Source organism: Aspergillus ambiguus (assembly GCF_047715705.1).
Source record: "Aspergillus ambiguus strain CBS 117.58 unplaced genomic scaffold BDV59scaffold_19, whole genome shotgun sequence".
In the NCBI taxonomy this organism is placed as follows: domain Eukaryota; kingdom Fungi; phylum Ascomycota; class Eurotiomycetes; order Eurotiales; family Aspergillaceae; genus Aspergillus; species Aspergillus ambiguus.
The window spans coordinates 110,998-133,510 of record NW_027395532.1 but is presented as its reverse complement, the minus strand read 5'-3'; the positions used below and the strand labels follow the sequence as shown (position 1 = coordinate 133,510).

The 22,513-nt window shown below is 55.4% G+C and overlaps 9 protein-coding genes across 9 annotated transcripts; 6 read left to right on the top strand and 3 right to left on the bottom strand.

Annotated features, from left to right (window-relative positions):
* The first annotated feature begins 22 nt into the window (after positions 1-22).
* On the top strand, positions 23-1,001 carry BDV59DRAFT_179960 (bifunctional precorrin-2 dehydrogenase/sirohydrochlorin ferrochelatase MET8). The gene is made up of 3 exons (XM_073689979.1): positions 23-239; positions 303-784; positions 835-1,001. The coding sequence occupies exons 1-3, from the start codon at positions 144-146 to the stop codon at positions 962-964; spliced, it is 708 nt and encodes a 235-aa protein (XP_073547203.1). The 5' UTR covers positions 23-143; the 3' UTR covers positions 965-1,001.
* On the bottom strand, positions 835-7,391 carry BDV59DRAFT_41989 (Arf family guanine nucleotide exchange factor SEC7). The gene is made up of 4 exons (XM_073696349.1): positions 3,076-7,391; positions 2,660-3,026; positions 1,573-2,610; positions 835-1,521 (listed from the first exon to the last, which is right to left on the bottom strand). Exons 1-4 carry the CDS (start codon positions 7,265-7,267, stop codon positions 1,200-1,202), a joined length of 5,919 nt encoding a protein of 1,972 aa, XP_073547202.1. The 5' UTR covers positions 7,268-7,391; the 3' UTR covers positions 835-1,199.
* A 246-nt stretch (positions 7,392-7,637) lies between these two features.
* Positions 7,638-9,642, top strand: BDV59DRAFT_179956 (putative pyruvate dehydrogenase complex, dihydrolipoamide acetyltransferase component). The gene is made up of 4 exons (XM_073689978.1): positions 7,638-7,882; positions 7,962-8,011; positions 8,112-8,335; positions 8,410-9,642. Exons 1-4 carry the CDS (start codon positions 7,776-7,778, stop codon positions 9,475-9,477), a joined length of 1,449 nt encoding a protein of 482 aa, XP_073547201.1. The 5' UTR covers positions 7,638-7,775; the 3' UTR covers positions 9,478-9,642.
* Positions 9,643-9,789: 147 nt separating this feature from the next.
* BDV59DRAFT_179955 (uncharacterized protein) lies at positions 9,790-11,179 on the top strand. Its single transcript, XM_073689977.1, has 4 exons — positions 9,790-9,873; positions 9,947-10,001; positions 10,128-10,532; positions 10,584-11,179. Exons 2-4 carry the CDS (start codon positions 9,961-9,963, stop codon positions 10,615-10,617), a joined length of 480 nt encoding a protein of 159 aa, XP_073547200.1. The 5' UTR covers positions 9,790-9,873; positions 9,947-9,960; the 3' UTR covers positions 10,618-11,179.
* Positions 11,180-11,325: 146 nt separating this feature from the next.
* On the top strand, positions 11,326-12,667 carry BDV59DRAFT_179949 (golgi SNAP receptor complex member 2 family protein). Its single transcript, XM_073689976.1, has 4 exons — positions 11,326-11,482; positions 11,538-11,637; positions 11,694-11,875; positions 11,935-12,667. The coding sequence occupies exons 1-4, from the start codon at positions 11,480-11,482 to the stop codon at positions 12,379-12,381; spliced, it is 732 nt and encodes a 243-aa protein (XP_073547199.1). The 5' UTR covers positions 11,326-11,479; the 3' UTR covers positions 12,382-12,667.
* Positions 12,668-12,927: 260 nt separating this feature from the next.
* BDV59DRAFT_202578 (malate dehydrogenase) lies at positions 12,928-14,262 on the top strand (the record flags this gene model as incomplete). Its single annotated transcript, XM_073694072.1, has 5 exons — positions 12,928-12,993; positions 13,092-13,209; positions 13,299-13,448; positions 13,522-13,616; positions 13,669-14,262. The coding sequence occupies 5 exons, from the start codon at positions 12,928-12,930 to the stop codon at positions 14,260-14,262; spliced, it is 1,023 nt and encodes a 340-aa protein (XP_073547198.1).
* A 280-nt stretch (positions 14,263-14,542) lies between these two features.
* BDV59DRAFT_41869 (ATP-binding protein) lies at positions 14,543-17,880 on the bottom strand. The gene is made up of 3 exons (XM_073696348.1): positions 16,917-17,880; positions 14,967-16,867; positions 14,543-14,904 (listed from the first exon to the last, which is right to left on the bottom strand). The coding sequence occupies exons 1-3, from the start codon at positions 17,671-17,673 to the stop codon at positions 14,746-14,748; spliced, it is 2,817 nt and encodes a 938-aa protein (XP_073547197.1). The 5' UTR covers positions 17,674-17,880; the 3' UTR covers positions 14,543-14,745.
* A 959-nt stretch (positions 17,881-18,839) lies between these two features.
* On the top strand, positions 18,840-19,507 carry BDV59DRAFT_202576 (uncharacterized protein; the record flags this gene model as incomplete). The annotated part of the gene is made up of 2 exons (XM_073694071.1): positions 18,840-19,280; positions 19,340-19,507. 2 exons carry the CDS (start codon positions 18,840-18,842, stop codon positions 19,505-19,507), a joined length of 609 nt encoding a protein of 202 aa, XP_073547196.1.
* Positions 19,508-19,651: 144 nt separating this feature from the next.
* BDV59DRAFT_179944 (uncharacterized protein) lies at positions 19,652-22,467 on the bottom strand. Its single transcript, XM_073689975.1, has one exon. The coding sequence runs from the start codon at positions 22,315-22,317 to the stop codon at positions 19,780-19,782; it is 2,538 nt and encodes an 845-aa protein (XP_073547195.1). The 5' UTR covers positions 22,318-22,467; the 3' UTR covers positions 19,652-19,779.
* Between the last annotated feature and the right edge of the window lie 46 nt (positions 22,468-22,513).

Below are 22,513 nucleotides of genomic sequence, written 5' to 3'. Positions count from 1 at the left end.
GAAGTCGGAAGTCGAGGAAAAAAGCGCGGTTCGTCTTTGGTCTCTGTGGGCCGCCGGACGGTCTTGCTGCCCCTCCAATAGATAAGACACTCAGTTTTCGGCCTCACTTCATCCCTCCTCTGTATATTATATTCTGGCGGAAAATGTCCCAGAAATTCCCAGAAGTGCAGGGAGGAGGCTCTCTCATTGTAGCCTGGCAGGTCAGAAACAAGCATGTCTTGGTGGTGGGTGGTGGAGAGGTAAGGGCTTATCAGCCAAAAATTTAATATATATATATATGACAACAACTGACGGCCCCTCAGGTAGCTGCTGGCCGCATCCTACATGCTCTCAATGCAGATTCCCATGTGACAGTGGTCTGTCCGGCATCAGGGCTCAATGCTGAAGTAGCCTTTCGTGTCTCAGAGGGCCAGGTCACCCACATCGACCGCAACTTCGAGCCGGTGGATCTAGAAACAGCCGACATGGTTCTCTGCGCCATTGACGACCCAGAAGCGTCAACTCGCGTCTGGAAGCTCTGCAAAGAAAAGCGGATACCCGCCAACATCGCCGATGTGCCCTCCGAGTGTGACTTCTATTTCGGAAGTGTGCATCGAGACGGTCCTTTGCAGGTCATGGTCAGTACCAATGGGAACGGCCCTAAGCTTGCCAGTATCGTCCGCAAGAAGATCGCGGAGACGCTGCCTGACAACATGGGTGCCGCGATAGATAACGTGGGCAAGTTGCGGAAGAAACTACGTGAGATTGCCCCGGACCAACAGGAGGGCCCAAAGCGGATGAAGTGGTATGTCGACGATGCCCTCCCTTGCTGATTGAAGCTAAGTAGCGGTCTAGGATGTCTGGTGTCTGCGAGTCATGGAGTCTGGATGACTTGGTGCGAATGGGTGACGAAGATATGGCTAACCTGCTTCTTCACTATGAATCCGGCAAGATTCCGTCTCTGGATGAACTCAGATCCACTTAACAGAGAAACGATCGCTACGACTCGGCTTGGGAGGATGGCGCTTCTCATGATTGTGCTATTTTGTACATATATAAAGACCAGCTCACGATAATCAGAATGATAACCCAGAGGCCAAACAGCTAACTCTACATGTGGTTCACTGCCACAAACACTCCAACGGCAAGGATATCCAAAACAAGTTCAGAACAAAAAGCAGGACTAAAGCATTCGGGGCCCATGCAGGCGCAATCTGTAGTCACCGACCCACGCTTTGTTTGCGAGGCTGAGAGACCGAGTTTCGGGGCGTACTCGAAGTCTGAGGGGGAACTCCTAGTTTCGCTTCACCGATTCTCCGGAGCAGAGATTGGAGGGCAATGCGGATCTCAGGGTTTAGCTCACGGCCTAACAAGTCAACGGCCAGAGGGTAGAAAGTCTCGACATGCTTGTCAAACCCTTCAGACGGGAAGTTTGTGTAGCCTTCCAGGACATCCACGACTACGGGACGCCAGGCTACGATGTTGCGATGCTGCGAGTCTTCGTCGAGACGGACAAAGCTGCGGATGATATCGGCACACAGACTAGATAGACGTGTTAGCAGAAGAAATTATTGAGGGTAGAGTGATCCTTACGGAATGAGAGCAGCCTCTGTTTCAGAGCGGCTCTTTTGCCTCTCCTCCCGCTCGTCATGATACATGCGGAAGAGAATGTGGACATAAGTCGCAGCACTTCCGCTCTCTTGCTTGAGAAGATTCGGCGGCTGCTTCATGAATCCTTGACGCCAAAGTTGCATGCGCAGCTCCTTGTCTTCGTTAAACTTCTTCGCGAACTGGTAGCTCTTCTTGAGCAGTGCCATCAAACGTAGCAACTCGTTGCTGGGGATTTGGGCATATACCATGTCGTTGGAGAACAGCTCGTGAACAGTCTCGATCATGAGCAGCTGAAGCACGCAGTTGGTTATGATGCGGTTGAAGTAACGGCGTCGAGCCACCGTCACAGCAGCCGGTTGCTGTTGTAGTTCTGCTTGTGGGCGGTAATCTTCGAGCTCCGGAGACGCCGCAGCAGGCATGTCACCTTCCTCGTGCTCCTGCGCGATGCCTTGAAGACCATTCGTCTTGGAGCTGTCGGCAAAATTCTCAGGAGTCGATGTGGCGTCAGAAGGTTCTTCAGCGGGCTCCTCCGCGGGCTCGCCATTCGCAGATTTCTGCGACATCTGCTTAGACATCGTGGCTGCAGCTGTAAAGAGCTCGTAGGCAGTGGTTTTGCTGAAGAGCTCCACAAAAGCGCCAACAACCTTGGCCCAGTGCTCCTGCTTGAACTTCATAACATTCTTCAAGATCAGCTGTTGCAGGCAATTGCTGCCAATACGCGCTATGGTATCGTTCTCTTGGCAGATGCACAGGGTGAGGAGTTCCAGGATGCGTCCAAGCATGTACTCTAAAGCGTCAAAGTAGTGAGTAAAGAGGGTGATCATGCTTCTTAATGCCTGAATCATCGTGGTTGAAAGCCACACGGAGAGCTCTTCATGATTGGGCACCTTCGACATCTCTGATTTGGAGTGCAGGACCACGAAGATGGGATAAAGTAGTTGTCTCCAAAGGACATCCCAGAATTCCTGAGGGAAGTCGCCACCATAACGTATCAACGTCTCAAAGAGATAGGTTAATGCCCTGACGATAGATTAGCAGACTCCAAATGTTGGAGTACAAGAGATCTCACCTTGATCGGACCTCGAGATCATCGCCAGTCATCAGGACATCTTGGAAGGCGATCAAAATCGGGTACCAAAACTGTTCCTCCTTAGACTGCCGGCTTAGCTGTTTGGCGAGGTTTGTGGCCTCGTCGTATGCCTCTTCGGAAGACCCACCACGGGCAGAGAGAGGGCATTCAGGGGTGCGAAGCATCTTTGTGACGGTTGACTTCAGCGTTTCGATCGCTTGCAGCGACTTCTTCTGGAACTTTGAATTCTTCGAGAACTCAGTAAGACACACGACCAGATCGGGGAAAGCGCCCTGCGTAATTACAACCCCGAATCGAGTGTTGTAGATCTGGGAGACATGCTCGAAAGCCATATTCACAATGCCCTCTGTCGTAAATCAGTATATTGTCAGTTAGCAGAAAAGGCTATAACGTACCGTAAGGTTCGCGGGCAGCAACGGTGAAGACACCGAACATTGTCTTCCATCCGGAGCGAATGTTGTCACCACGAGCCTGGATCATCTGAATAAGACACCGGAGAATCATATCTTTCACAGTAACCGCATTACTGTTTGCCATAACATGTTCGAACGGCTTAAGGAAGTCCTTCTGGAACTTGAATCCCGGAAGCTCTTCAATTTCCATAAAACGCATCGACAGCTGTCGCAGCGAGTCTAGGGCGAAAAAGACCACAGTGGTATTCGAATGGCATCCAACGTGGTTGAAGTGTTGCCCAAGGACCTCCCAAATCTTCGACCACTCGATCCTGACCCGCGTCATGTTGTAGTAACTGATTTCCACCAACTTTTGCAGACTGTACGTCCGAGGGGAGTCAGTCTGTCCGGAAGATTGAATCTCCTGCCAGCTGACTTCACTTAGCGCCCGAACGAAGTCAATGATAGCCTCATGAGAGAGATTGGCCGTGTTGGTAAAGATTCTATCCACTCCCCTAATCATCTCTGCCGATCGACTTTCCATGGCGACCTCTGTGCGGAACGCAGTAGGACCGTTCACCGACCGGGGACGAGGACGCCTTGCGCTTTGAGTAGACCGGCGAGATCCATCTGAAGATGCCTGAGAGACAATGCGAGCTCGCGAAACGTCGGGCAGGGATCCCTCGTCAACACCATCGCTCAGGAGCTGGAGCCGATCAAGTTGGCTGACGCAGGTAAGGATTTCACGCCAGGAGCCCTTGAGGTAGTTCCCTTCCGAAAGCGCTACATCAAGCAGCACCTTTAGGGCCTCCACGTTCTTCGCAACCATTTCCCTGACATTTCCTAGGTTCGTGAACTTGGCCAAGGCCGTCACAAAGGCGACGCGGGGAGTTTCCAAATCGAAAGAGCAGCTGATGCGGATGGCGAGCTTCATTCCCTCCATACAAAGCTTGATAACTTCCAGGTTTTGGGTGTCTTGCATCGGGGCAGACAAGCCAGAGAGGAAAGACATCCAAGTAACGTTGAACATGGAACCCACATGGCGGACGGAAGTGGCTGGGATAAACCGCGACAGAGCCTCTTTCACGGCAGTCTTTCGCTGGGCACGAATCAGACTGCGATACAGTTGCTCCGTCTTGTTGGCCATTTCTTCAGAGGCTTGAGCATATTTCTCTCCTTGGATATCCCTGCCTACGGTAGCAAAGACCTGACCAGCCCGGGAAGCTAAGCCCACAGGTGCGCCGGTAGGTATTCCAAGGTTTGCTGCCTGTTCTCTTTCCGTATCGAGAACGATCTCGTTGGAAGCGATTTCATCAAAAATGGAACCCAGGTAGTCGTCCGGCAAGTCCTGATTGTCGTTGATGCCTCGGTTGTTCTTGATGAAATCCTCCTTGGTCATACGACGTTTGACCTTCGAGCTGTGCTGGTCTGTATTCAGCATGATGACGGAGTACGCGAGGACGTACGCAGTATCAGCGTTGGCAAAGGCGTTGGGGTTCTGAGTTACATAGCGCTCCGCAAACTTGAGCATGAAGCGATCAATCTTCTGAGCCTCACCCGGTAATCTGAAATGCTGGAGGAACTGACGAAGGGCGTCCACGAAGCGACGCTTGGAGAACTCCATCATGTCCACGAAAGCATGCATGATAGCAATGTTTTCAGCGTCACCTTCACCGAGATACTCCCCAATCATCGCTTTGTCAAGGCGTTCATTCTTGAACAAAAATGCAGCAAGGTCTTCGGGAGAATCGGAACGAACGAAGCCCTCCTGAATGAAAAGTTTCATTCCCCGCTTGGGCTTGAAGTTGAACTGTTGGATGGCATTTGTCAAGGCAATCTTCCGCTGCTTGACCTTCTCCATTTGGCTTGGATCATCCTCGGCCACAGGTGTGGAGCGTCCAGTACTGTCAGCACCTTCAACGCGTGGAGACGCAAGGTACATGCCCGCATTAGTATCGATAGATTCCCGGGAGTTATCCATAGACTTATGGGAAGAGATGTTAGGGACCGGGGCTTGATCAGCCATGCGTTGTGATGCCCAGCTGTCCAACGATTGGAGGATCTCAACCATACACTCGACCGCTTGGTTTTTCAGGATGTACTCAGCGGGGACGCTTTGCAAGTTGGGTTGCTGGATGTTTGATACATTTGCGGTCGTGAGGGAAGGAGGGAGAGTGCCGCGCTGATGCCAATCTCTACCGATACGTGAGATTTTCGTATGGTGCTCCTGGTACTGCTGTTGCTGCATCGCATTGACAGAGACCGGGATGCTGGCGTACCGGGACAGCTGTTCGATCACGTTCTGGAAGATATTCTCCAAAGCCGTTCTATCGCAGTCATAGTTGAGATAGAGCTCCACCAGAGCACGAGGATCGTCTGCCAGTCTTTCCAATACTTCCATGAAATACTGCTTCTGGAAAGCGGGAGAGTTTCGCTTCTCCAGAATCGCCAAGTAGATCTCCTTCAGGAATACTTCCAGTTCTTTCTTCATCATAACTCTCATATGCTTCAACATGAGCCAGAAAATCTCGCAGCAGACTTCAAACACCCTGGTTACTGAGCTGGAACCATTTCGGCTGAGACTAAGACACAGGTGCGGGCGGACAGCTTGCAGGAAGGTCATGGAGTCCGAGCTACTGGAGCTTTGCTTGATCGTCAGAAGGGGAGAGGTGAAGGTTGCGATGTGGTTGTTTATGAGGTAATGGATGAGGTGCAGAGACAACAGCTTCGATCTCATGTTCTGGGACTTCAGATCTTGCTGTTGTTCATGGCTGAGGATTTTATGACTCAGTTTACACAAAGCTCTGAAGACCAGAAAAGCATCCTTGATATAGACCTCATCGTCATCATCGTCCGTGGAGCCATCGGCCTCCTCGCCAGAGACGCCCGACGAGGGCCGCGCCTGATTCTGGTCCAATTTGGCGCGGGTGACAGTGGTAGGGGCATTGTCGTGAACGGAAGCCACATCCTTGCTGGATTCGAAGCTCTCCAACGTGAGCTTCTCGACGGGTTCCTTGGTGACCGGCTGGTCCGAGACAGCAGCAGAGGCAGCATCCGACGTGTGGTCGTCCTCATTCCCCTGCGAGGCCTCGCCCTGTTCGAGGGTGACATTGTCGGAAGAACCTCCTTGGCCCTTGTCGCCCTCGCGGAGGCGCAGTTCCTTCACGTCCAGCCGGACTCGAACTCTGTCGAAGACGGTGCTCACCATCTGTGTCAGAGATCCTTGGGCAATCTGCTGGTTCTGGCTCGACTTGGAGTATATGAAGATGTTATAGATTTGGCGGACGGCCTTCAGGAGACCCGCTCCATGGACCACGATCTTGTCGTTTAGCACCGCTGCGAGAAGGGATTTGATGATCTGTTGCTGAATCTCAATCGGCGTGGCTTCGTTTTCGAAACAGTCGCAGATCGCATCGATGGCGCGCTCGATCAGGGGGATCTGTTCGGGCGTGCCCTGGGCCTCGGGGGCCTGAGCCGACGGGAAGGCGAAGTAGGAGTAAGTGATCAGCTTGCCGATGCAGTCCAGCGCAGTCACCTGGAGAGGGATGCTAAGGCTCTTGGTTGCGATTTGTAGAGGACGGAAGATGACCTCGGGGTCAATGGGTTCCCGATCCGACTGCTTGACATTGGCGAGAGCATTCTTGACGGCATCCTCCAGTTCCTTACTCTTTCGAGCCTCCCTGGATTGTCCGATTGTATCAAGGGCGGTGACTATGAAGACAGTCGAGCTCACGGGGCCGGACCGGTGGGTAGCAAACGTAGCGGTCGTGGACCTCGAATCCGAGCGCAGTCGGACATCTGGAACGGGTTCCTCCTGGGGGGGTATGGAACTGCCGTCGGCCGTGTCCTCTGGCGTGTCCTTTTCGTCTGTGGGCTCCTCAAGTTCAGGAGGGATGTCCGAACGATCCTCCGGGCCGTCTGCATGAGATTCGGGTATGTTGTCTGGCTCAGCGGGTTCAACGGCAACCGTCGGGGGACTCGGGGGAGGGTCGGCAGAGTCCAATTCCTTCTGGGATCCGACCTGGTCTGTTCTTCCGTCCACTTCGATTCGTTGACGGTCCGATTCATCTGGAAGAGTCGGTTTGTCGTCGGGCACAACATCGGGGGAGCCGGGGTGCGTCGATACATCGACTCCATTCTCCTTGTTTTGTGTTTGGGTCGGCTCATGAACCGAGCCATTCTCTACTTCCGCCATCTATGCGAGACTCCGGTGCGGAGTGCCGATCAAGGAATCAGCAGATGAGTCCACATGGAACGGCAGAGGGCGTGAGGAGGGGAGGGGAGGGAGGAAGAGCGAGGGATATCAGCTTAGTGTCCGTAGATGGAGATAGTTAGTCTGGCCGCCTTTGGAACGGCTGCGTGTCTTCTCCCGGCGCGCTTGTCGGTTTTGGGAAGGGCCGCTGAGTCAGACTACGGGGAGCCGCAGAGCGAAACATTGCAGCTTCTTTACGGGAGCCCACAGAGACCACAGCCGCCGCTGACTCAGCCCCGGCGGCGGCAGCCGGCGACAATTGTCCCGAAGGCTCACCGGGCAGCTCAACAGAAAACTTCCTGGAGCTGCTTCTCCTCAACTCTTTGATATACCGGGTCTTCCCACCTCCCAGTCCCATCTTCATCCCCTCCATCTCCACCCCCGGTCTCTCTCTTTCTTTTCTCCTCTCTCCTCTCTCCCTCTCACTTCGGATTCCCCAGCATTTGGCACCATGGTTGCCTCTGCTGTTCGCATGCGCGCTCCCAGCGCTATGTTCCTCAAAGGCGCCTCCTGTCTGAGACGGCCGCAGGCGGTTCACAAATTCAAGGAGACTATCCAGTATGTTCCGCCTCTTCCTTTCTCTCGGTCCCCAATGCGTCGAGTCTGCCATATGCTGATCCGTTTGATTCTTCTCCAGACCTCAATTGCCTGCCTTCTCCGCCCTTTCCCGCTTCTACGCTTCCAAGTGTATGATATGATGATCCCTCCGAACCCCCCTCTCTCATCTATTTCGTCGTATTCTACGCCCCTCTGTACACCTCCGACTCTAACAATGTCTTCTCTACAGCCTTCCCTCCCCACACCATCATCAGCATGCCCGCCCTCTCCCCCACGATGTCCGCCGGAAACATCGGAGCATGGCAGAAGAAGGCCGGTGACACCCTTGCGCCTGGTGACGTCCTGGTGGAAATTGAGACCGATAAGGCCCAGATGGACTTTGAGTTCCAGGAAGAGGGTGTCCTGGCGAAGGTTCTGAAGGAGACTGGTGAGAAGGATGTTGCCGTCGGCTCGGTATGTACCGTCCTGCGAAATTTTCACCCGGGAGTCTTTGTTTGATCGTCCTTACTGACCGGTTCCCCCTACAGCCCATTGCTGTCCTCGTGGAAGAGGGCACTGATGTCGCGCCGTTCGAGTCTTTCGGCCTGGAGGATGCCGGTGGTGAGAAGCCTGCCCCCGCCGCCGAGGAGAGCAAGGAGGAGCCCAAGGGTGAGGCTGCCCCCGCTCCCTCCGCGGCCCCCGCGCCGGAGGCCCAGGAGCCTGAGTACACTGGTGAGAAGCTCCAGCCTAGTCTGGACCGTGAGCCTTCCATCAGCCCCGCTGCCAAGGCTCTCGCCCTGGAGAAGGGTGTCCCCCTCAAGGCCCTGAAGGGCACCGGACGCGGCGGACAGATCACCAAGGAGGATGTCGAGAAGTACAAGCCCTCCGCCGTCGCCGCCGAGGCCCCCTATGAGGACATCCCCCTCACCTCCATGCGCAAGACCATCGCTTCCCGCCTGCAGCAGTCCATGCGCGAGAACCCCCACTACTTCGTCTCGACCACTCTGTCCGTCTCCAAGCTTATGAAGCTGCGTCAGGCCCTCAATGCCTCCGCCAACGGCGCCTACAAGCTGTCCGTCAACGACTTCCTCGTCAAGGCCTGCGCCATTGCCCTCCGCAAGGTGCCCGCGGTCAACTCCAGCTGGCGCGAGGAGAACGGCCAGGTGGTGATCCGTCAGCACAACACCGCCGACATCAGCGTTGCCGTGGCCACCCCCAACGGCCTGATCACCCCCGTGGTCAAGAACGTCGGCGCCACCGGCCTGTCCAGCATCTCCAACCAGATCAAGGACCTTGGCAAGCGGGCCCGCGACAACAAGCTCAAGCCCGAGGAATACCAGGGCGGTACCTTCACCATCAGCAACATGGGCATGAACCCCGCCGTGGAACGTTTCACCGCTGTGATCAACCCCCCTCAGGCCGGTATCCTGGCGGTCGGCACCACCCGCAAGGTGGCGGTCCCCGTCGAGACTGAGGAGGGCACCTCGGTTGAGTGGGATGACCAGATCGTCGTGACCGGCAGCTTCGACCACAAGGTCGTTGACGGCGCCGTCGGTGCGGAGTGGATCAAGGAGCTGAAGAAGGTTGTCGAGAACCCCCTGGAGATGCTCCTGTAGATTGCGCTGGTTGATGCATTAATCCGACCCATCCGGTGTGTTCGCTATCTACGATTGGAGTTTCTTTGGCTTTTGTGATAATATATGTATTAAAATCCACGCGAGTTCTTGCGATGTGTTCAGTACAGTTTTTTCTTATAAATCCAGTGCATTAGACTATACCGGTATGCCGTACGGAGTACGTACTTGTGCATGATCTAAATATGGCAATGTTGGATGACGCCCGATGGTGATCTCTGCGGGTCTTGGCTCAGCGCATGTGCCCACTCCACCCGCTTGGACGACATGATGTCATTCTTTCGCCGTTACTTCCCTGCCTTTGTCGTATAAATCTCCCACTTCTCCCCATACCACACGGGCTAACTCTTCTCCCTCTGCATCTCTCTTACCTCTCCTGTAAGTGATCGTTCCGCGAAATGGGAATACTGCGTGATCTCAATGCCGATCCCTTCATACTGATGTATCGCAGCAATCCCATCTTACATGATGTCTTACGCTGAAGCAGCTGCCAAAGGACCGAAGCAGTCCCCTGAAGAGGTATTCTTCTTTCTTGACCTTCTACACAAGAGACCCCAAGCCATACTAACCATTCCTAGGCGTAAGTCGAACGACAGTCTCATCGCTATCTCACCCTCTAACCATAATCCCAGCCGAGCCCCAAAGGTGGAAAGAGTCTACCGCGATGAGTCCGAAAACGCCGCTTCCCTTGTGGACGTGGATTCTCCACACGTCACCTCCGTCGACTCTGGCTTCCTGGACCAGGATGTCAAGACCTCCACACAAGCCGAGCGCCTGGAACGCGAAGAGACGGCCGAGAAAGAGCGCAAGGCCGAGGAGAAGCGCAAAGCGAAGGCCAAGCGCAAGTCCTCCGCCGTGAGCCGCAACAAGGACAACCCAGTCTTCATTGGCAACGCCGTCCTCCTGGGATTGATCGGCGCGGGATTGGGTTTTGGCGCGTACAAAAAGCACGCCGAAGGCAGCTTGTCCTGGGAGACGCTCGGACTCTGGACTGGAGCTGTGGGTGCGTTTGGTGCCGTGGATTATTTCGTGAGCAAGTGAGTTTACGCATCGTAATGAGGAGAATGGGGCTAATCCGTTGTCTGTAGGTGGTTCCTCCAGAACAAATACCCTCCTAAGTAATTTGTTTCTCTGCGGGGAGTTTCGAGTCGTTCATGACCATCCCTCTCAACTCGGCTGTGCTCTTGTGTACTTTCCTAGATTTTGTGTGGGCGCTACATGGACCGTATTGTACTTCATGCTTTAATGACACTCTTCTCTGAATTGTCCGATCGGTTCCCTTGGGGATGCCACCTCCATGCACTCACTGTTATCCGATATCTCCACGGGCCATTGTGTATTGCACAATCTACGGGCATTTAGTCGAGCAGAGTCCAGGCCGAATAATGTTGAAAGGACGAGAGTGTCTACAGCCAGTGTCCCAACACCGAGTACTCCCAGGTCTTTAAACTTATCCATCTGGAACTATATTGTTTGAGATTTGTGCTCCTATCCCTTTTAAATTTCACGTCTAAATTTATTCCAATCTATACCTCGAACCCAAATATCATTTCTTTGAGGCACCTCTGAGAACCAATTCATGTATAGTGTAGCCCATGCAAACAGTCAATCTCGGGTCTCTCAAAGGTCGGAACGTGGACAACGTCTTTACCTTTCTCATTAAAATAGAAGAATTTCAGTGGGGTAATGAATTCCTGGCCAAGCCCTAGATGTTACAGTTATATACCTGGTACTAGCAGATGGATGTACTGGTTACCCAGAACGAAGGCGGTCAGCGACGTCAGAATGGCAAGAACAACATGTGGCCTCGACGGGCGCCGATAGACACCACCGCGACAACACGCTGCGACTTGCTCCCCACGGAGTTCCTGACCTGACGATCGGTGTGAGATCCATTTTTGATTCTATCTCACTGGCCTTTCTCCTCCCATTGCAAATACATCCTGACTCCCGTCTGCGCTCGGGGCGACGAGCGTTTCCCAAGATGGTATATTCCCGTGCGCAGCACATTCCGCCTCACCTCGCCCTGACGATTGTTATAGAATTCTCTCTTCAACTCCGCACTGAAACAGTCTTCGGCGATCCGCCGTGATCTGGACACATTCTCGCAATCTCCCGCTACCTCATCGGCCGCGTTGCAAGGTAACCAAATAAACACCCCAGCAATCTACATTTACAGAATGAAACTAACAGCGCAGGCCAAATTGCTGCCTCCCTCGCATCCCTCTCACGAACCGTCGACGACTACTCGGCCTTATCGAAGAAGGAGCTGATCCCCGAGAAGCAAGAGAAAGCCTTTGAGCGAGTCAAGAACTTCCGATCAGAGCTGTCCGACTACCGACAGCACTTCGACCAACTCCGCAAGGAGAGAGAGGACGCGGTGAGTGGTCCTTGCCTTGCGGAATGCTTCGCAACAAACCGGCGCTGACAGGCTCGTAGCAATCCGTCACGAACCGCAACGAACTGCTGGGGCGACGTCCGCACCACACGGCGACCCCGGAGAACCCGTACTCGCAGCCGCCCTCGCAGGCGGCCGCCGCCTTCGGACCGTCGTCCTCCCGGCCGGGGCTCAGCTTCGGGGCGTCTCCGGCCGACTACAACCGGGAGACGCATGCACTGCGCGAACAGTCCTTCCTGTCGTCTACGAACACGCAGCTGGATGAGTTTATCGAACGGGGGCGCGCGGTGCTGGGGGATCTCGGACAGCAGCGCGAAATCCTCAAGGGCACGCAGCGTCGGTTGTACAGTGTGGCCAACACGTTGGGGGTCAGCGGCGAGACCATTCGCAAGGTCGAGCGACGAGCGAAGCAGGACAAGTGGATCTTTTGGGCGGGCGTGGTGATCTTCTTTCTGTTTTGCTGGGCGGTGCTGCACTTTTTGCGATAGTCGGCGGGGTGTGTTGTATGTATGATGGGTGCTTACTTGGGGTTTTGATATGATTTGGATGTTGTTTGCTAGCGGAGGCGTTCGGGTTGCATTTGATAGCTTCTATGGATGTATTTCTTGACATTTGCATGTGAGGGAGATTTAGTCCTACTTCGGAGGGTTCGGAGTGCTGGGTGGGTCAGTACTGCCGATATTGTACGGAGTAGTTGATGCGTGAGTGAATGACTGAATATTGGAATGAGCCGTAGGGGAATCTGAAGAGGAGAGATAATTTATTCATATAGACCCCGACATATGGTCGATGTGCTAGCAGTATAGTCCATTCGTGGGTACTCGTACTCCCTCATACCTGTAGTACATACGGCGACTCGGCACGGAGCGATTTAGCCGCAGACCGAAAAGAGCGGAGTCCCTTCCTCACCGGCCACTTTTCTTCTTCTCTTCCTCCTCCTTCTCTTCTTCTCCTTCTCCTTCTCTCTCCCTCCCCCATTCCCCATCACCCATCACTTTATCTTATCCATCAGGATTAGATCAATCTCTCTCACCATGTTCGCCGCTCGTCAGTCCTTCAACCTTCTCCAGAAGCGCGCCTTCTCCGCCTCTGCCAGCCAGGTATGTTATGCCTTGACCCGTTCGGTCCTTCGGAGCTGTGCACATTCATTCTCCCAAACCACCTCCCTGTCCTCTACTAACCCCCGTTCCTCCTCCAGGCTTCCAAGGTCGCCGTTCTCGGTGCCGGTGGTGGCATTGGCCAGCCTCTCTCTCTCCTCCTGAAGCTCAACCCTCGTGTCTCCGAGCTCGCTCTCTACGATATCCGCGGTGGTCCCGGTATGTGCCAGTTACTCCGAGCGACCCTCGTCGCGATCGATTCGAAATCTTTTCTTTTTCTTTTCCCCCTCCCACTGACTCCCTCTCAGGTGTCGCTGCTGATCTCAGCCACATCAACACCAACAGCACCGTCTCTGGTTACAACCCTGACAAGTCCGGCCTCCATGATGCTCTCAAGGGCTCCGAGATCGTCCTCATCCCTGCCGGTGTCCCTCGCAAGCCCGGCATGACCCGTGACGGTATGCATCCATTCCCCCGATGTCGCCCCTTATCCCGTCGGAATCGATGAAATTGACCGGGTTTCCCCGCTAGACCTCTTCAACACCAACGCCTCCATCGTCCGTGACCTTGCCAAGGCCGCCGCCGAGGCTTCCCCCGAGGCCAACATCCTCGTCATCTCCAACCCCGTACGTACCCTTTCTTCCTCTTTTGATCGTCCCAAATCTAACCTAACTCCAGGTCAACTCCACCGTCCCCATCGTCTCGGAGGTCTTCAAGGCCAAGGGCGTCTACAACCCTAAGCGTCTCTTCGGTGTCACCACCCTCGACGTCGTCCGTGCCTCCCGCTTCATCTCCCAGGTCCAGAAGACCGATCCCGCCCAGGAGGCCGTCCCCGTCGTCGGTGGCCACTCCGGTGTCACCATCGTGCCCCTCCTCTCCCAGTCCAACCACCCCAGCATCGCCGGCGAGGCCCGCGACGCCCTCGTCAACCGCATCCAGTTCGGTGGTGACGAGGTCGTCAAGGCCAAGGACGGCGCCGGCTCCGCCACCCTCTCCATGGCCATGGCCGGTGCTCGCTTCGCCGAGTCCCTCCTCAAGGCCTCCCAGGGCGAGAAGGGCGTCATCGAGCCCACCTTCGTCGACAGCCCCCTCTACAAGGACCAGGGCATCGACTTCTTCGCCTCCCGCGTCGAGCTCGGCCCCAACGGCGCCGAGAAGATCCTCCCCGTCGGCCAGGTCAACGACTACGAGCAGAAGCTCCTCGAGGCCTGCCTCGGTGACCTCAAGAAGAACATCAAGAAGGGTGTTGACTTCGTCAAGGCCAACCCTTAAATGCGGTGGACTTCCCCCCTTGGTCCGTTTCCCCTTCCTCCCTGTATAACAGTCTCGTGTGTATTTTGTGTCTGTCATTTGGCCTCACCTACCCACATCTCGTATGCTTCCCATCGACTTTTATATCCGGAGGAAGGGTTCTGATAGATGTCATGGAAGGTAGATGACGTGTATTTTCCTTGACTAAAAAAAATTAATACATTGATTCCCCATGGTTCGGTTCCTGCTTAGAGAAAACCCCTCATGGGTGGTTTCCATATAACAGACCTTACTATTCGGTGCACCTATGTACCTATTCTCTACCGTCGTAAATCGTAACCTGTCGCCGTCAACCAGCCCAATACGTAAAACCCGCAACGTATCAACAAAAAAAAAGAGGGAGGGGGGGGAAGGGAGAGATCCAAGTCGGTGCACCATCAAAACATGCAAATCCCGGAATAAAATCAATCGCTTGGTAGAAATTCAAAATCTCAGCCAGAACCTTCATGTGTAGCTTCTCATTGCATCCAGATACCCAGTTCCTCCGCGAAGGTCATGGTCGAACGTCTCGGCCACATCGAGCACCCGTTTGATATGCTCCATCGAGAGCGGAGTCTTCTCATTGACCGCCAGAGCTTGCGCAGTGCGGACCGAGTTCTTGATCTGTGGGATATTAGCTACGGTCTCTTACCAGACGTGCTCTCTCTCTCTCTCTCTCAACTTACCTGACGCCCGTTCAAGTTATGACGCGCCAGAATGTCAAAGTCCTTCTCGGTGAAGATGGCCGTCTGCACGCCCTCCTTCGCTTGCACCCGCTCCAGGAACATCTTCCAGACACTCCGCTTCGCCTTGGTGGTGAGCTCGCCGTAGCGAAGAGCCACGTGGATACGCGACTGGAAGGCGTCGTCAAAGGTCTCCACGCGGTTGGTGGTGAGGAAGAGGATGCCCTGGAAGTATTCGAGCAGACGCAGGAAGATGCTAACCAGAGCGTTGCGGTGGATATCCTGGATGGTCCGTTTCTCGAGGAAAATGTCCGCTTCGTCCAGGAGCAGCACTGCTCCCCAGGAGTGGGCAATATCCAGGATTTTGTTGAGCTCTGCTTCCAGCGTCCGGGAGTCCGTTCCAAGCTCGCCAGCGCTGACCATATATAGGGGCCGCTTGAGTAGCTCGGCGATGCCCTCGGCCGTCAGGGTCTTGCCTGTGCCGGGAGGACCGTGGAGCACAGCAACAAGACCCTTGCCCTTGCCCTGAATGACGTCGTCAATGTTTTGTGCCGCGCAGAAGGTGTGAGACTCGACCAGGGCTTTCACGATGGATTTCTGATTGTCTGGGAGGACAAGAGAGTCAAACGCATCCTCATTCCATTCGATTTCGCTGATCCCGGAGATGCTGAACTCCAGCCAGAGCTTCTCGCTGAAGGCGAAACCCAGCACGACCGGACTGGCGATGAGCAATTCCTCTTCGGTGAAGTCTTTCTGAGCCGGATCCTCCACCGCGTCCATGTCTTCCTTCTGGATCTCGTTGCCGTTCTCATCCAACTCTACTTCCACAACGTGATGCTTGCCCTCCTTATCCCGGACTAGCTTATAGCGGATCCGAGGGGCGTCCGAGTCTCGTCGGTGGTGGCTGTACTCGTTGTCGTCTGAATCGGACGCGGCACAGCAGCAGCCGCCATCACTGTCATCGTCATCGGAAGTATCTAAGAAGTCGGGATCCTTAGGACGCACGGTGCTGATGGGGTAGTTGGGATTGATCCGGCGGTGGATGGCGGGATCAATCATGACTCGTCCGTTGATGTTGACCTTGATGACGGAGCGCTTTTTCTTGTAGAACGCCATGCCCTTGTGAAAGCGGTAGTTCATCCCGCGGAGGGCGACGAACTTCTTGCCTCTTTCGACGAGCTTCTTCTTGATCTCTTCCGTCTCCCGGTGATACTTCAACGGGTAGCAGCCCAGACTGGTGATCTTGCGGGCTCCTTTGAAGCTTTCGACTTCGGCCGCCATGGTGCCCATGCCAAAGGTCTTCCCGTCGTACTCCAGGTAGCGGCCTTCAATGCTGTACCATTGGCCCTTCATGAAGGAGGTCTCCTTGGTGGCGTACTCGATCTTGAATGCGCGGGGCTCATCTTGGTTCCCGTAGGTCGGGGAGTAGGCAATGGTGTTGGGTTTGAAGAGCGCCCAGAGAAGATCAAAGGTGATCATATTCGATTCGAGCAACGGGTAGAGGGTCTTCTTGGTTTCCGCGTAGTCCGTGTCCAGGTATTTGATGAGGACCTTGAGATGGGCCGCCCTCAGGCTGGCAATCTTGCGGGCCTTTTTCTTCTTCTCGGTCTTCGCCTGCTGCTTGAGATCCTTCATGTACTGGCGAGTTTCTTCCAGGTACAGGAACAACATGTTGGGGTCAACGACAGCGGTCTCCTGCACCAAACTGACGCCCTTCACGCCGTCCATGACCGTGGACAGGGCATCGCGCAGATGTTTGCTTTTGAGATCGACGACAGTCTCCATGTACTTGTTGTCCCAATCAAACTTGCGACGCACGGTAAAGAGATACTGGTCCCACTCGTTGGCGGAGGGGTCGTCGACAGTCTCGGTGAGCTTGAAATTATGGATGGTATTGTCCCATACTGTTCTCGTTAGTGCCACGACGTCGCCGTCAGGGGAGGGGCGACAAACATTGATCGACCCGCTTGAAGGCCATCTTCGAGGCGGCTCTCTTTCGCTTGCCCTTCAAGCCGTCGTTGTAGGCATCGCGCCGTTTCCTGTATTTACTCTGACGGCCATCAGCCAGCTTCAATTTCAGAGCGCGTTTGGCGAGGCGGAGGTCGACATCGTCATCTTCATCCTCGTCTTCGTCGTCATAGGAATTCTCGGAGAACTCCTCCCTGGAGCGGGATCTCCTGGCCTTGCGGAGTCTGAGCTTGTGGATGACCTTTTTGAGAGTCCTCTCATCCATGGAGGAAGCATCGTCGGCCTCGTCTGGATCCGATTCCACCTCCGAGTCGGAGGGATAGTGGACGCGGGACTTCCTCTTGCGACTCGACCGGAGGGCATTTTTAGACTTTTTGGAACGCTTTCTGCGATGCTTCCGGCCTGTCTCGGATGCGGAGCTGGATGAAGCACCGGACGACTCCTGGTCTGAAGAGTCTGAGGAGCTGGAGGAGGAAGAACTGTCGCTGCTGGTGACGATGGAGGCCTTTGCAGCTTTGCGATTCTTCTTCTTTTTCTTGCGACTACTGGGGTCGGGTTCTTTGGCGGGGTGTTTCTTACATGAGGGTTTGTTCTCTGAGATGGCGACTGCGGGGGACGAGTCTGGCTTGAGTGGATTGTTGGCGTTCTCGACGGCGGGCTCAGCGTCCAACTTGGAGTCTGTTGAAGCACTCGTATTTGTTGTGGTGGGAGTAGGAGCGTTAGTGGCTGTAGAGTCAGCCATGATGGGAGGAGATGGAGGAGAGGAGGAGGAAAGAAAGAGAAAGAGGAAGAAGAAGAGAAAGAAGATAAAGAACGAGATGGAGGAGAAGGCAGCAGCAGCGACGAGTGAATGGATGTCTGCCTTACTTCCCGATGGGGAAACTCATTGGCTGTCAGCGGATTTGGCGGTGAGATCAACCACCACCAGTCTTCTGCTGCTCCTGATGTTATATACCTGTTCTCCTCCCTCTCTTCCTTTCGTCCTCTCTCGGCTGTCGAGATCCTGTCCTCGCTTGCCCCGTGACATCTCATCGCGCGCTCGCCTCAGTCAGCTCAGCTCAGCAGCTGTGTGTCTAGACCAGTCACTCAGCATCACTTTTGGCAGGATTCGCATCCCTGCCCTTACGCATGATGCAGTTACACGTTCGTGATGAGTCATGAAGCTGTCGATCCGTCTTGCGGAGGTTGATCAGGGCTATCTCTCTTCGCACGACGAAAGCAAGGCGGCAAGAACAGACATCCACCGCCAGTCACCCTCATCCACGTCAGCTGTTTGCTCAGCCGTACACAGGCCTCTCGGCATGAGGCAGATTGAAATCCGACCAGGTTCCTCCCTGAAGGTACGTGTTGTCCGACGTATGCAAGTTCCCACCGGATCAGATACAGATGGACGGATATGGGCGGTGGTTGGTCTGCAGGGTTCACCAATGACCTGCATCGTCTGTATAACTTCATTTTTCCCGATCCGGTAGTCTCGAACCTCTTTCAGGTTGCATCATTGTATATACTTCAGATAGCTAGACCTATACCTCTCTTGACAGACCCATCGAGTACCAGTACCCAGGTAGAAGCACTCAGTATCGCATCCGGCTTCAGCCCGAAGGACTGCACCTCAATGACTCCACCTATCAACATGCTCGACTTCTCCTGTTCAGAGCCAACGAGACGATTGAACAACCAGCAGCAGGTCTCAAGTGAAAGCGACAGTGCCAGTGCCAGTGCCATCGCCACCCAGTATCGACCAGAGTGAATGACTTCTGTTACTCCCCCAGCTCAACCCACCAGCCTGCTGCCCTCACTGCTGACTTCCTCGTCTCCTCTCCTCTTTCTCCCTTCCCTCACTTCATCCCCTCTCCTCGACGCATGCCCTTCATTACAATCAACCCCCTCAAAGCCCCAGCCCAAGCCATGGCAACCATCACTCCCGAGGGCAACATGACCCCCGAAGTCACCGACATCAGCGTGAAGACCGAAGAAGACACTCCATCCCATCCAAAGGCACCATCTAACGACACCCTGGAGCCTACCACTCCCACCCCCAAGAAGCGCGGTCGTAAGAAGGCCACCACCCCCGCTACCCCAGCCGACGAGGAGATGAACGAGGAAGCCTTCTCGAAGAAAGCCAAATCCACCCCGTCCAAGAAGAGCCTTGGGCCCATCCCGACCAGTCTCGAAGCCGCTGGGATGACTGACCGCATGATCATCCGCATGAGAGACCAGGAGAATCGCAACTGGACCGACATCACCAAAGCCTACGTCGAACACACCGGCGTCCAGGTCGGGGGCTCCACTCTGCGCATGAGATACACGACGATGAAGGCGAACTTTGCGTCAATCTCCGAGGATGATGTGAGTCGCCGGTTTCCCGGCCTACGTGCAGTAGATCTAGCACTAACGAGGTCGCGAAGGTCGCCCGTCTCCTCAAGTTCAAGAAAGAGATCGAGGACAAGTTCGAACAGGAAAAGTGGCACCGTGTGGCCGACGCCATCGAGGGTGATGGTGGTGCGAAGCTTCCTCCTGCGGCTCTGCAGAAGAAGTACAAGGAAGTCCTGAAGGGAGGCGCTGCGGATGCGTGATCGGTCTTTGGGATAGCAGATGTTGGCAGGATGGAACCAGTACAGAGCGGCGATTGGGAGACCTTAGTTTGCAATGTACCTAGAAAAGAAAAAACATGAGAGCGCCATTAAAGCATCAGTCTACGCATTTCACGTCGACAATTTGGATCATATCATATCTCATTCAGAACCGAAACTAATAGCAGACCCGCTCAATCGGATATCCAAAGAACCTCCAGATGCGCCACGGTAGATATCTATGTTGTACCAGACAACCCCCAAAAAAAAGACGCCTACAAAACACTCATTTCCTGACGCCCATCGCGCAGACTCCAATCCGGCTCCCCATTCCGAAGATGTCTCACAGACTCATCACTGTCGGTCCGCGAGACGATCGCCGGTCGAATCTTGGCCCCGACAAACCCGCGTCGGTCACGACCCGTCCGTCCCCGGCCCAGCCAGTTGTGCTTCAGCGCCTTACTCAGGCCTTCGATCTTCTCCTGCGCCCGGTCACCCGTCTGCACGCTGGCCAGGACACTGACGCACTGCAGCATCCGCCCCACCGTCTCCGTGATGACATGGGAGGTATCCGCCGCCGACGACGATCGATGCAGGATGGTCGGCCGTTGCGACGGCGAGGAGAACGACTGGAAGATGAGCTGATCCGGGTTGGAGGACGTGTTGGAAGCGGCGCGGCTGCGGTTGCAGCTGAGCGAGTCGGACGAGTAGCTGCCGGCCGTGGTCAGCAGCATGGAGGACTGCGACCCGTAGCTGCCAAAGCCACCGTCCAGCGAGGCCGCGGTCATCGGTCGTCCGTTGCTGTTGCTACTGCTCTTGGTCGTCACGCTCAGCGCCGCATTCCCCAGGTTGATGTTGTCCAGACTCAATCGAGAAAACGTCGCCTTCAGCCCGTCGTAGCGGTGCATGATGACCTTATCGCGGAACGCGATCAGCACCAGGTTGCGGACCTCCAGCTCGCACCCGGGATACTCTCCGCTCAGCGCCACAGCCCAGAACTCATTGGCCTCCCGGAGGTTCATCACGGACCCGCATCCGCGGAACTCGAGATCCAATGGCAGGAAGACGGCTTGAATGAACGGGAGGATCGTGCCAAAGACCAGCATCCAGATCTGCACCAGATGAGGCACAAGCTTCTCGTCCGGGACGCCGTTCAGCGTGTGATTCAGGGACATGAACCCGGTCTCCAGCAGCTCCCGCAGATCATCGACAATCGCCGTCGGCGTGCGCTTCTGCACGCAGCGCTGGATGTGGATCAGCACCAACTTGTTGAGGTCTTCGATGGCGATGCGGACGTCCTCGCCGTCAAAGATTACCAGCAGTTTCGCCTTGAGGAAATCCCACGCGTCCTCGGGGGTCATGTTGTTGAGGCCAAACCCTTGAAGGGTCTCTCGCAGCGCCGCCTCGGCCAGCACCCCGGTGGACCCCAGGGACGAGGGCCCCGGAAAGACAGCCGGAGTCCCTGCAGTACCTGTGGAATAATCATTTTGCTCTGACTCAGCCAATGCCTTTTCTTCCTTTTTCTTTTCTCGTAGGGCGCGTCCGCCATGGAGCAGATCCAACCCGCTGACTGACTTACCGAAGGTCGTCGCAACTGCATTGGGGGACGCGGGAGTGAAGGAATACAGTGACTGAGGGGCATTCGGGTCCGACGGCTTCGAGTTACTCGAGGCCGACGAGAGGGGGAGGTTGTAGTGATCACTATGGTCCTTCAGCTTCAACTTCTGCCGCGACAGGAAGTGATGCTTGTGGGCCTTGTCTTTTTCCTTTTCCTTTTCCTTCTCTTTCTCGCTCGGCGCCGGCTTGTCCGCCGGGACGACGGTGCTCGCCGACGCGTTGGAGAGGTTATACATGGACGAGTTGTTGGACGGAAAGTTCTCGGCCAAGCTGGTGGTCGACGCGCTGACGATGCGCGACAGCCCACTGGCGCCGGCGAACCCCATCTTGCTGGGGGACGGCAGACCACGATCCTTCCCGAACGGATCCTTATCCCGGCTGATGCCGATGTGCTTGGGCTTCGAGAACAGTTTCATCTTGGACTTCTCGCCCTTGGGTTTGTGTTCGCGCTCGGCCGGTTGGTCCGCCCCCGGAGGCGGCAACGTGGGCTGCCGGGGAAACACAACGTTGGCGGCGGTGGTTGCTACATGAGCATGCCCGCCATTCGGGTAGGTTTGCGTCGCAGAAGGGCCGCCGGAGCCTGGGGGCGGCGGGACCGGTGGGTTGGCGGAGGGCGGAGGGGGAGGAGGCGAGATGCTGCCACCCCTGCGGGTCTTGGAACCATCGTCGGGGCTGTGAATGACGGTGTGCGACCGCTTCGGCGGCGGTTGCACGGTTGATTGCTGCTGCATAGCCGCCTGAGCAGCGATCCTCGAGGCGGACAGGGTAGCCGTGTCGGTCATGGAAGCGGTCGGCAACGACGGTTCAAAGAAACCCTGGGAGTGATGTCGAGGGCGATGCTTGGGGGGGTCGGACGGGTGCGTTCGACCCGAGGGTCTTCTGCTGGTAGGGTCATTCTGCGGCATGAAGGAAGCGGAGGGTCTGATGGAGGAGGACGAGGAGGCGGGATGGATGGCGTTGCTGACGGGTGCGGCGGTGCTGTTGATACTAGACGACCGGGGGGGCCGAGGTGAGGCTGTGCCGTGGTCCGACGACTGTTTCGAGATCTGAAGCGGCGGAGGAATAGCCGAGACGGTGGTCACGGAGGCGATAGAGGAGGCATCACTCCCCGAGGAGTCCGGACGGGCCAATTCGTCGTCAAGGGAGCGACGAGGCGGCGCAGGAGATCGAGAGGGCTCGACGAGAGAACGCGACATGATGACGGCAGGATGATGGAGAACAGAAGAGGAGGGGAAATGGGTCAAGCCATGGTCTGCGGCCCCATGGTACGGAAGAGAATACAGAGGTCGTTGAGGAGGGTGAGATATATGCAAGTGGGTGGTGAGGTTGAGGTTGAAGTGGTAAACAGCACCTGGAGATGATCACCTCATCCAGTCCCATCGTCGATCCTCT